Source organism: Patella vulgata, chromosome 4, assembly GCF_932274485.2.
Source record: "Patella vulgata chromosome 4, xgPatVulg1.2, whole genome shotgun sequence".
NCBI lineage: Eukaryota > Metazoa > Mollusca > Gastropoda > Patellidae > Patella > Patella vulgata.
This window is the reverse complement of record NC_065882.2, coordinates 68239737-68253436: the sequence shown is the minus strand read 5'-3', so window position 1 is coordinate 68253436 and position 13700 is coordinate 68239737. Positions and strand designations below refer to the sequence as shown.

At 33.9% G+C, this 13700-nt stretch overlaps 1 protein-coding gene across 1 annotated transcript in view; it reads left to right on the top strand.

Moving 5' to 3' along the window:
* Positions 1 to 13700, top strand: part of LOC126817983 (putative molluscan insulin-related peptide(s) receptor) — a 58293-nt gene that overhangs the window by 37219 nt on the left and 7374 nt on the right. The window contains exons 12-24 of the mRNA XM_050545158.2: positions 2296 to 2488; positions 3097 to 3346; positions 4587 to 4680; positions 6497 to 6642; positions 7273 to 7441; positions 7740 to 7842; positions 8088 to 8152; positions 9295 to 9443; positions 9852 to 9916; positions 10778 to 10910; positions 11779 to 11938; positions 12042 to 12171; positions 12894 to 13028. Of these exons, the coding sequence (XP_050401115.2) occupies positions 2296 to 2488; positions 3097 to 3346; positions 4587 to 4680; positions 6497 to 6642; positions 7273 to 7441; positions 7740 to 7842; positions 8088 to 8152; positions 9295 to 9443; positions 9852 to 9916; positions 10778 to 10910; positions 11779 to 11938; positions 12042 to 12171; positions 12894 to 13028 (1792 nt within the window). The remainder of the gene's footprint in view (positions 1 to 2295; positions 2489 to 3096; positions 3347 to 4586; positions 4681 to 6496; positions 6643 to 7272; positions 7442 to 7739; positions 7843 to 8087; positions 8153 to 9294; positions 9444 to 9851; positions 9917 to 10777; positions 10911 to 11778; positions 11939 to 12041; positions 12172 to 12893; positions 13029 to 13700) is intronic.

Genomic DNA, 13700 nt, shown 5'->3' with positions numbered 1-13700 from the left:
GCTGAGTTAACTTTTATTCCAATCATCATGATTAAGTTCTTGTAGTGCCAAGTCTCATGGTTTTGTTTTGTGGTGTAAGGGGAGACAACAGTGGTAAATGAAGAGTTATTTCCCTTACAAAATAAAACCATTTCTTGACTGCCCTGTGGAATATTTTTTACCAATACATATTAAAAAAAATATATATTTTTCTTTGGAGTTTGAATACATTTTCCAATTAATGAAATATTATATTTTTATACGCCCACATTTTCATGTGGACGTATATTGTCGTCGCCCCTGTCCGGCCGTCCGGCCACAATTTGTTTGTGGACTCTCTACAGGTTACAATTCTTGTCCGATTTTGACGAAACTTGAAATATAGGTTTGTCCCCAAAAGATCTCGGCTGCTTTCGATATTGGCGTGTATCAGATCGAAACTTCATGGATTATGGCCCCTGTTTGTACGAAAAATCACGTTTTTAGCTTGTGGACCCTATAGAGGTCACAATTTTTATCCGATTTTGTTGATACTTGACATGTAAGTTTATAACCCAAAGATCTCAGTTTCTTTCGATATTCGTGCATATCGGACCATAACTTCCTGAATTATGGCCCCTGATTATACGAAAAATCGCGTTTTTAGCTTGTGGACCCTATAGAGGTCATAATTTTTATCTGATTTAAAAAAACGTATGGCTCCTTTCGATATTGTCGCATATTGGATCGTAACTTCCTGAATTATGGCCCCTGATTATACGAAAAATCGTATTTTTAGCTTGTGGACCTTATATAGGTCATAATTTTTATCTGATTTAAAAAAAACGTATTATTATATCACCGTTACACCCTAAAGAAGGTTGAGTTCGAATTTGGGGAAAATCGGACCAAAATTGCCGGACAAAATGGCCGCCGTTTGTACACGAATAGTGTAAAAATAGGGTAAATCAAGGTTGTGGACCCTGTATGGGTCACAATTTTAATTCGATTGTGATGTAACTTGAAATGCATGTTTGTAACCTAAAGATCTTGGTTCCTAACGATATTGTCGCATATCGGATCGTAATTTCCTGAATTATGGCCCCTGATTATACGAAAAATCACGTTTTTAGCTTGTGGACCCTATATAGGTCATAATTTTTATCCAATTTAAAAAAACGTATTATTATATCACCGTTACATCCTAAGGAAGGTTGAGTTCAAATTTGGGGAAAATCGGACCAAAATTGCCGGACAAAATGGCCGCCGTTTGTACGCGAATAGTGTAAAAATATGGTATATGTCAAGGTTGTGGACCCCGTATGGGTCTCAATTTTAATTCGATTTTGATGAAACTTGAAAAGCATGTTTATAACCTAAAGATCTTGGTTCCTTTCGATATTGTCGCATATCGGATCATAACTTCCTGAATTATAGCCCCTGATTGTACGCAGAATCGTCTTTTTTAGCTTGTGGTCCCTCTGGAGGTCACAATTATTATCCGATTTAAAAAAAACGTTTAATTATATCACCGTTACACCGTATTGAAGGTTGAGTTCGAATTTCGTGAAAATCAGACCAAAATTGCCGGACAAAATGGCCTCCGCTTGTACACGAATAGTGTAAAAATATGGTATATGTCAAGGTTGTGGACCCTGTAGAGGTCACAATTTTAATTCGATTTTGATGAAACTTGAAATGCATGTTTATAACCTAAAGATCTTGGTTCCTTTCGATATTGTCGCATATCGGATCGTAACTTCATGAATTATGGCCCCTGATTATACGAAAAATCGCCCCTTTTAGCTTGTGGTCCCTTGAAGGTCACAGTTATTATCTGATTGTAAAAATCATTTGAATATATCACCGTAACACCATAAGAAAGGTTGAGTTCAAATTTCCTGAAAATCAAACCAAAACTGCCGGACAAAGTGGCCGCCGCTTGTACGCGAAAGGTGTAAAAATATGGTATATCAAGGTTGTGGACCCTTTAGAGGTTACAATTTTAATCCGATTTTGATGAAACTTGAAATGCATGTTTATAACCCAAAGATCTTGGTTCCTTTCGATATTTGCGCATATTGAATTGTAACTTCATGAATTATGGCCCTTGATTGTAGGAAAAATCACTTTCTTTTTAGCTTGTTCTCTATCCATCTCTCAAAAATGTGGGCGTATCCTGCCTGGCAACTGCTGGTTTAGTTTGCAGTTGACTTAATATATAGTCTGCTTAGATAATTTGATAAAATATAATCTTTTCTAGTCTTCAGTATAGTCTGGGCCCTGGGGTTAGCTACTGTTTTAGTGATAAATGTTTCATCCATATTTTTTTTCCAGCTTTAGACATTGATGATGATAAGAAAGTTAGTAGAGCTAATGCTGAAGAACCAAAGAAGAATATAACACTACCGACCGGTGATCAGTGTTGTCGATGTCCAAAATCTCGTAAAGAATTAGAGGAAGAAGAAAGAATTCGATTGAATGAAATTGCCTTTGAAAATGCATTACATGATACAGTTTATCAGAAAAGGTTTGCTTAATGAATTACTGTATAAACACTCCCATAACTAAGATAAGTGTTGAAAATGTTCTATTGCCATCTGTTTGTTATTATATAAGGCTTAACGCCTGCTTCCATCGAGGGTGATATCGCAGACAAAAGTTTCCTAAGAATCTTGCCAGAAGAGCCGGTATTGATTGAGAGGCTAGTCCGGTATAGAGTGCAAGTGGGAGGGCAAGAAAGGAAATGAAATGAAATGGGGTTTAACATCTTATTGTTCTGCTCCAGTCCAACTGGGGAAATTTTTGCCTCCATCACTTTGATTAAAGATGCTTTTTGAGATACTGTGTCTAATGGACCATTCTTACTCCAATTTAGAGGCATAACTCCTCGGAACTAATATTAAAAATAGAATCCTTATTCAGGACCATTGAATGATGGCTTGGAGGTGCTAGAGAATTGATATATGTTAAGGTTTTTCACTGGCTGGTAGTAGGACTACAGGCCCAACTGCCAATCAGTTACCACACCGTACTTTACTTGTATTTAAATCATTGATAGCAAGAGTATCTATAGAATGGTTGTAAATATTCAGATTTCTGGGAATAAATTCTATATAAATTTATTCCCCATTTTAGACCTTCAAGTGAGATCCGTAAAAAACGTGAAGTACCAACACAAGCAGATATTGAAAATGGTAAAGAGAAGTATATGAAATATGATGTGCGTGATGGTACCCAAGTATTAGATAAAATGGTTTTAAATGGTACCAATAATACTAATCCAGATAATGAAACTATAGAAAATGAAAGGAAGGAGATTATTGTACGTTATGCTACTGAAGTCATTTTGCCAAATCTGGGTCATTCTCAACCATATTATGTAGAGGTAATATCAATTCATATACTTAAAAGCCACATCGTCATTTGACGGATTTTAAATCCATTGCAATCAACAATGTTGTGAAAAATGATTTTCTAAAAGAGATACCAGTCCCAAATTGTTCGCAAAGATTTTTTTTCAACATTTGGCATTCTTTAGAATGTTTAATAAAGTCAATATGGGTACACTTTAGCGAGGATTAAGCTGTAAAAAATGAGATATTTACATACCAGAAATACAGGACATGTTCACATAAGACAAATAATTGAAGAACATAGCACAATTAGATACATATTTCTATACAACTGTGCAATGGCAGTCAGTGTCTATCATTCAACAAATTACAAAACTAAAATGGAGAAATAAAAACATTAAATCTATCTGATTAATTTGTTTTCGTTGGTTTATGAACTTGTCTAAACACCTTTGTAGAATATTTTCACAAGGAAAACAAGTCTATCTTAAAAACTCATAATGGCATTACAAATACACTGGTATGACGTGTCCACAAATGTACGCATACCCAACCTGTACCCTATATATTATTTTAGTGATGGTCCAATATGGCTACTATCAGTTTTACCGATACAAGATATTGACAGCGAAAAATAGTGTTGGATATAAATCTATTACACATTAAAATGCTCTGAATGTCATGATAATCAATGTCATTGTTAGTCTGGAAAAGCCTGTTACTAATTTACCTTGGGAATCAAACCTAACGTGATGCTTTTTGAAAGAATAATTGGGTCACGCTTCCTATGCAGTCAAAAATACACACCATTTATTATGAACTTAATTATTTACTGTATGATGAATTAATAAAGTCGAGGTTATCATTCTATTGCAATATAATTCACTAAACTGATCGGCAAGACGGCAACCTGTATGTCTATAATAGATGTCAGAATGATTTATGTGATAATGATACAACATCAAAGCGATAGCTTCCCATCCGTCACGTGACATTCTCCCACCATTTTTATAGGGTAGAAAATCAACCATCTATTTGGAACTTAACTTATGTGTTTGTAATATTATGAATTAATAAAGTATGACGTATATTATGAGTTACATGTATTAAATGTTGAGTATTGACCGATACCGATTTCTACCGATAGGCCACTTATCGACCAATTACCGATGTTTAAACCAATTATTGGACCATCACTAATAGATATATATATATATATATATATATATATATATATATATATATATATATATATATATTTTACTGTTACAGATATTAGCTTGTCTTGATGAAAAGAAAAATGGTCAAGATATGTGTACAGATATAGGTAATAGTGCAATAGCCAATGCCAGAACCCTGCCTTCACGTAAGTTAACTCTTAGATTGTCATTTTATTTTTATGTACACTGATTTATTGTGGACCTATATTATCATCATCACAGTTTAGTGCACACACTAGATTTGTTTTAATATTTACAGAAACACAAACACAATTCAGAATTTGTTTAGATGAAAAATAGTAGAGTAGTAGTGGATGCCTTGGTGTCTACCGTTGATATGATGTTTTATATTCATGAGATCTCCAACAAGTGCAAATTTGGTTTAGTTACAGAGTTATTGCACTTGACTTGAAAATACATCAAAAGTAGTCAATGAAGACATTAGATACTACATTTGTCGTTTTGATTTTGATGTGACATTGTGTGAATAAGTGGTCTTGTCCTTGTTTAGCAGTTGTCATTTCCCAAACCTTGCTTACCTGGATATTTTGGCATGCATTTTAGATCTGGAACAGGCGGCTTTGCTGCTGATAAGCCACCATTTATGGTCAGTTTTACTTGATCACACTTGGTTATTGTATAAAGAAAATTGTAACCGTTTGAAAACACAAGTGAAAATATTACCGGGCAACCATCTTGTTTCTCCATTGACAGATATTAATAAGATTGTTCTGAAAACAATGTTTCATTTACTGGTTTATGTACTGCTAAATAATGTGGACGTATATTGTTGTCACCCCTGTTCGTCTGTTCACATTTTGTTTGTGGACACTCTATAGGTCACAAGTTTTATCAGATTTTGACGAAACTTGAAATATAGGTTTATCTCCCAAAGATCTTGGTTCCTTTCGATATGTGCACATTTTGAACCATAACTTCCAGAATTGTACAGAAAATCACATTTTTAGCTTGTGGCCACTCTTAGAGGTCCCAATTTTTACTCAGTTTTACTGAAACTTGTAATGTATGTTTATAACCTAAAGATCATGATTCGTTTTGATATTCGCACACATCGAACTGTAACTTCTTGGATGATGGCCCCTGATTGTATGAAAAAGTTGCGATTTTAGCTCGTGGACCCTTTAGAGGTCACAATTTTTGTTCCGATTTTAAAAATCGTTTAAATATATCATCATTACACCCCGATGATGGTTGAGTTCAAATTTCGTAAAAATTGGAATGTAACTGCCGAACAAACGTATGTTATTGTTAAAGTATATAATACCAAGCTTGTGTACCCACTACATAGTACATGTCACAATCTTTGTCCAATTTTGATGAAACTTAAATATATGTTTATATACCAAAGATCTTGGTTCCTTTCGTTATTTGTGTAGATCAAACTATAACTTCCTGAATTTTGGCCCCTGATTATACGAAAAATCACATTTTTAGCTTGTGGATCTTCTAGAATCTAGAGGTCACAATTTTTATCCAATTTTAAAAACTGTTTAAATACATCACCTTTACACCATAATGAAAGCTGAGTTCAAATAGAAAAGAACCTGCCGACAAAATGGCAGCTCTTTGTACACAGATTTTGTAAAAGTATGTTATACGATGGTTGTGGACCCACTAGAGGTCACAATCTTTGTCTGATTTTGATGAAACTTAAAATATATCTTTAGATCCCAAAGAACTCCCTTTAGATATTCGCACATTTCAGACCTTAACTTCCTGGATTGTGACCCCTGATTTTACGAAAAATCATGTTTATGTTTTAGCTTGTTGTCTGTCCATCTCTTGCAAAATGTGGGCGTATCTTGCATGGCAACTGCTTGTTTAATATATTGACTAATTTATGCAGCAGAAATTTCCTGGATTCCAAAGTTGAAGTTTAATTCAGTGTTTTTTGTATATATTGTATGTATAATCCTTATGATTGTTTATTTGTATTTGTAGCTACTGCTGATACTATAAATAGTACATCTATAACTAGTCGTAATATCAATAAAACAGTTGTATTCATAAACTGGGAATCACCTGTAGCACCTAATGGATTAATTATCACGTTCGAAGTAGAATATCAGAAAATAAGCATGAATGATGTAAGTAAAATAACTATTGTTAATGAATGCAAAAACAGTTCTCTCCCTTTTGATGGTTACCGATATGTGCAAAAATCATTGTTCCGACTTAGTGTGGGGATCACGTGGATAAGACGCTGACTCGCTAGCCTGGAGGTCGGGTGTTCGATCCCTGCATTGGCCAAGAAAGTTCATCCAGATTTTCCGGCGTGGTTCCCCCTTGTCAGTGATGCAGGACGGAGGACCTGACAAGGACAGCTGTCTAGTCCTTCGGATAAGACAAAAAACCGAGGTCCGGTGTATACTTTGGAATGCACGTAAAAGATCCCTTGACAGTTGGAATTCGATATAAGAGTAGGTGATAGTGCTGCTGCCCGGGCAAAATTTCCCTCATAGCACACTGTATGGCGTATGCCCGTCTTCATTAGCCCAGTATAGGAGCAGAACAGTAGGACATTAAACCCCATTTCATTTCATTTCATTTCCGACTTAGTGTAGATGTTCATTAGGATAATACCTTGACTGAATTCCAGTGATGAACATTTTCTTCTTGGGCTAAAAGCAGTTTGATTAGTTGATGCTTTGGAGCATGAAAAGTGAATGAGATTGATGAAACTTGGTGTATTAACTGATTGTTGACTTTATTTTTAGGAATATCGTACAAGACTGTGTATTAATTATACTAAATACAGAGCCTATAAAGGTTATAAACTAGAGAAACTGAGTCCTGGTAATTACTCCTATCAAATACGAGCTACTTCATTAGCTGGAAATGGATCATGGACACCAAAGAGATATTTTTTTATTCCATCAACAGGCAGTAAGTATCGCTCACATATTCTTGCAAATATCCAAATTCCTGTTCTTTTTACTAATTTTGTATCCTCTATTTTTTTAAAATATGATGAATTAAAGATATTTCTTCAATCTTAATTAAGGTTGTCTATATATCTGACCCACAAATCTTTTATTTATAGCATATATCTCCATTGACAATAAGCTCAAGATAGTCACAATGACTTAATTTGTTTAAGATATGCAGGTGATTACTACATGTGTAAGAACTGTGTTAATATTAATGTCGGTGAGATATAATATATTTTTATTTTTCTCTACAGTTGTATCATCAATAAGTAAGAGTGTTATAGCGGGTATCTGTGTAGGAGTTTTTATTATACTCATATTAACTATTCTTATTGTCTGGTTTGCTGCCAAAAACAAGTAAGTTATCACAATATATCTATTGTGCATGTACCTGTATTTGCTATTCATGAAAGATTAGATAGTAACTTTTTGCTAGATACAATTACAACTCTTTATTAAACATAGTTTTAATATAATTTTAATGATAATGTTTTATGTTTGTTAATGTAGAATATAAAGATTTATTGGACTTGTAATTTAATCTTAAAAATTTTTTGTAACATGATACAGCAAAGTGTAATTATAATCTCTTGTTTATTTAGATTTGCCAAAGATCCAGAGATGACTATCGTTTCACACAATCCTAATTATCTACCTTCAGAAGATGGTAAGTTACACTGTTGTTATTTAGGTCAAAAATACATACAATATTATAGAATGGAAGGCGTCATTGATCAGCTAGAAGTAAAAAAAAAATACTAATGGCGTTGGAATCGGTAGCCTTCGTGGCTCAGTAAGTATGGAGCTGGCTCACTAACCTGGAGGTCCCTGTTTTGGCCCGGTCAGTTTTATCAGAATTTTTCAGTCTGATTGGCCATTGTCAGTGGTGGCAAGGAAAAAGAATCTAGCCATTGGGATAGTATGAAAAATTGAGGTCCACCTGTGTAGTTGTTTGCTTTGCATGTAATAGAACCCTTGAAAAATGGAATTATACGAAGAGTAGGTTCGAACAACACTGGGCCAAATATCTTTCATAGCACACACTACATGACATATGCCTGTCTTTATTAGACCGATTGGTGCAATAGGGCATTAAACAATATTTTATTTTGTGTAGCAATTATCAAAGTGAATATAAGTTAATGTTTATATTGCTGAATGTTGTCATCTATATTATGGCCCAATATCAGGTTCCACAATTTGATCAAATAATAACTGCAAATTTCAATAATACAACTACAGCTACATACACTGTAAACCAGGTATCATTTAATCTTGTGTATCTAGCACTAATTTCTATCACATTCGTTTAATATCCAATCTTTGTTTAAAAATTTGTAAAAACTGTTTAAAATCACCATAAATTGTTTAATTTGTACTTCTGTCCAGTTTAAAGCTGACCATTCAATTCTGATGAGTGTCCAATTTACAAGCGTTTAATTTCTCAATCACTGTTAAAAAATAAACAACCCAATTGATTAATGATGTGTAATGATTCATTTTTGAACAGTGGTCAGGAAATTAAATACTTATAAATTGGACACTCATTATCAAAATTAATCAGTCAACTTTAAACTGGACACAAGTATAAATTAGATGATTTGGGGTGATTTTAAATGATTTTTACAAATTTTTAAACAAAGATTTGATATTTAACGAATGTAAAAGAAATTAGATTGGGTTACAGTGATAGCTTATGGCTAGTTTTGGAAGCAGAAAATATTTAAAAACATATGTGTATGTATATAGTCCCTAAAATATGAGTAAGAGAAGATTGGATGTGTATTGTTTTGTAACTTGTTTCTGTAGTGTATATACCAGATGAATGGGAAGTTGATAGAGATAAAATTAAGTTATTAAAAGAGATTGGTGAAGGATCATTTGGTATGGTGTGGGAAGGTTTAACTTCAGATACATGTATACCACCGTATAAAGAAAATATAGCAGTTGCTGTAAAGGTACGGTAAAACATAATATAATCTGTCTGCCCTCAAATCTTTCAATATCTTGTTGAATTCCTGGTATTGCTTGTTCATATTAAATTTATTCCTTTATTCGAATTATTTAGCCATTATCGAAGGTTCAAATTATTTAGCCTTTAACAGAGGTTTCAATTATTTTGGTGGGACAAAATTTCCTGCATAGTACACTGTATGGCATATGCCCATCTTCATTATCCCAGTCGGAGCAGAACAGTAGGTTGTTAAACCCCATTTCCTTTTGTTTCATTTCATTTAGCTTCGGAATATATCTGAACTACTATGAAAAGTATATTTGTTACCCAAAACAACATTTGTTTTCCCTAGAAATTACATTGCAAAGAATATAGTATATACATATTTATGAATAATAAATATATATTTCAGACTGTAAATGATCACGCTGGTGTCCAAGATAAAATGAATTTCCTGAAAGAAGCATCTATTATGAAGTAGGTTCTATTACATCAGATTTAAGTTGACTTTAAGTCGACTTTAAAGTAGCTAAGTCACTTACTCAATATCATCCACAAACATGACTTATTGCTCAAACTAAATCAATATTGATGTTGTTATCTAACCATCAAAATATGAGCTTCTGGTATCCAATATTTAAGACACAATGAAAATTTTAAACTTGGCACACGAATCGCATGCCAGAATGCTTAAGACCGCCATTTCTAATGAAGTGACTGGATGAATGAGGCTAAGCATATCCCACAAAGGAAGACTGGAATAACTGGACACCAAAGACATAACTGATTAGAAATTACAGTAAAAACAGTACCGATTGAATGTTAATCAGTTTATATACATTCATATTACATTATTTTATGCATTACAACCCATTCGTGTCCATTTCTAGGTGCCAAAGAATAGCGATTAAGCTCCTTTAAAGCCATATTTTTCAGACAATATCTAATTTCGCTTGGCTAAATCAATGCTAAAATGCATTCAAAAAAAAAAATTAACATCAATTTAAGAAAACAAAACCAAAATACAGAAGTTTAGATTTAGGCAGATTAAAAAGAGATCAATCTGTAAATAGATTTTTCCCAACATTTTAAGTTGATGAAACCTTGTTTATGTTGTCTGCAGAGGATGCTGAATGGTGCAAAAATTTTATTAATTGTACCTTTATAAATACTGATGAATAGAATTGAACTATTTTTGGACTGCTGTTCATGGTAATACTTTGTAAATAATGATAGATTTTTGGTTTTGACTGTAGACTATAGACAGCCCTTCCATTGTTATTTCCGTCTTGAATATCATTTTATAGAGAATATATTATAATACATGTTTTTTATTAGGGCATTTTCGTGTCATCATGTAGTAAAACTATTGGGTGTTGTATCTAAAGGACAACCAGCTCTTGTTATAATGGAATTAATGAAACAAGGTGATCTCAAGAATTATCTACGCTGTCATAGACCTGATGTTGAGGTAAACTTCATTTTCCTACTGATTTTACAGTGGTGTTGATCGTAATCTACACAATATTATATTATTATCAAATAGTTAATAACCCAAACCTTCAAAGATAAACCCACACAATAAATACTAATACATATTAGAAAGTATTTGATCAACATTCATCAAGCAAGGTCATGTGTTCGATTTGTCCATGGTGCATATGGTCTTTTAAGAAAAGTATCATTTAGCTTTTTAGGTGATCACATTTACTGACTAAATAGATAAGCCTCCATTGATCACCAACTAATGTCTACATAAAAATAAATGACAAATCTCCTGACATAATTCTTATTTTTGTCCGACTTGTCATTACTTTTCACTGAAACATAAGATGGAATTAAATGGGCTTTAACGTCCTACTTCTTTACACAGACTGGGCTAATAAAGATGGGCATATGCCATACAGTGTTCTGTGAGAGAAAATTTGCCAGGACTATGTCCTAATCTTTATTTCGAATTGCAACTGTCAAGGGTTATTTTATGTGCATGCCACATACTGATCAAAGAGAAATGTTTCCCCGAAAAATCCTGAGGAACTTTCTTGGCCCTCACCACTAGTGAACCTGATACCGCATGGTTAATAAGCAAGGGTTGTACTCACAGAGACACTGCCCTTTTACTTGTAACAGTAAATGGACCAATCAATTTTAACAAGATTCTTGAAACAGTAAATGGACCAGTCAATTTTAATAATTTTATTGTGTTAATGAAATGTGGTAAAATTCTGTGACAGTACATTTTTGATTGGAACAAATGCAGCATAGTATTTCAATTTATTTGTTAATTCTGTTTCAAGTATTTAGCAAATGGAGATATTTGATTGCAACTTATTTTTCAGGAAAATGAAGGAAAGCAACCACCCACTCTCAAGGAAATATTACAAATGGCTGGAGAAATAGCTGATGGAATGGCATATTTAGCTGATAAAAAATTTGTTCACAGAGATTTAGCTGCAAGAAATTGTATGGTAGCTGAAGATAATACTGTTAAAATTGGAGGTAAATACCAATACCATAAACTATTTACTGGAGAAATAATTTCAAAATAATTAAATCCGGTTATTTTAAAAACAATGTGACACTGTTCTATGAATTATTTCAGATTTTGGTATGACCAGAGATATCTATATGACAGATTACTACAGAAAAGGTGGTAAAGGTCTTTTACCAGTCCGTTGGATGGCACCAGAATCATTAAAAGATGGAATATTTACAACTATGTCAGATGTTTGGTATGAAATGAAATGATTAGATTTTACTAAGCATGAACATTTTAGTTAAATGGAATACCCTGACATGTGTTTCAGTTTAAAGAATACCTCTTTGATAATAGATCTAAAAGTCAATTGTAGACAGTTATCATTCTGGGACATATCTCAGGAACCATTAGGAAATAGGTATAGAAACATCTGTTGGTATTACCTTGTAGTTTTCCACCTCGTGGGTTTTCTCCGGTTCCTCCGGTTTCCTCCCACTGCTAAAGACGCCTATGCGCAAGCGAATTATTGAAATAAAATTAAACCATATGTTTGTCCCGAAATGACCTAGTTTGTGTCAAGTGGACGTTAAACCCCATTTCTCTCTCTCTCTCTCTCTCTTGTAGTTTTCCACAATGAAACACATGGAATTGGTAAAGTAACATCTAATGATCTGTTAAATCATATAGTAGTTGTCCACAGTGAATCTCTTGGAATCAATAAAGTAACCCCTAATGATCTGTTAAATCATATAGTAGTTGTGAACAATGAAACTCTTGGAATCAGTAAAGTAACCCCAGATGATCAGTTAAATCAATTTTGTAATAAGACCAGCTACCAAAGTATGATATGCCAGATATGATGAGTGCAAATAATGGATTTCATTATTTAAAACAATATTGTTTATTGACATGAATATGATTTATGATAAATATTATTCTGCCATATAGTAAATAGACAATTTACTTTGTAATTAGGTCTTATGGAGTTGTTTTATGGGAAATGGCTACACTAGCAGCTCAGCCATATCAAGGTTTATCAAATGAAGAAGTTTTAAAATACGTATCGGATGGAAAATTCATGGAAAAACCAGAAGGTTGTCCAGATAAATTGTAAGTTCATCTTTCTATTAGTGATACATGTGGTAAAAAAAGTTATATACTATTCAAAAAAAGTAGGGGATATTTGATTTTGGGGGCATAATACTAAAATATGCAAATGACTACGAAAAAAGTCACTATAGAACCTAACAGAAGAAACATTTCCAGTTACATGTGACGCCCAAACGCACCAATAGCTACCGCATGGAATGCAGGTGATGCTTGGGATCATCATGGGGGTCCAACCCAAGATTTGCACGACTCTGACTTTGAATGTTACAGTCATTGTGGCATTGAATTCCAGGGTGGAAACATCAGTTTAATTGTTTTAGTGACCAGAAAACAAATTTTGATATGCGTCGGCTTACCCAAAATGAAAGGTTACGTGCCCTTGGCATGCTACAGATTGGCACAACACAGGCGGTTGTGGCGCGGACGATGAATGTTTCTCAGTCTGTCATAAGCAGGCTATGGTCCAGATACCGTGATACACAATCTGTACAGGACAGACCACGCTCAGGTCGACCAAGGGCGACAACTCAAGCCCAGGATCGATTTATCCGTACCTTGGCCTTGAGAAATCGTGTCATCACAGCAAATCAGATCAGCGCTCGTCTTCAAACAGACACTGGTGTGAGAGTGAGTGGCCAGACGATTCGGAATCGACTGCATAGGGGTCACCTT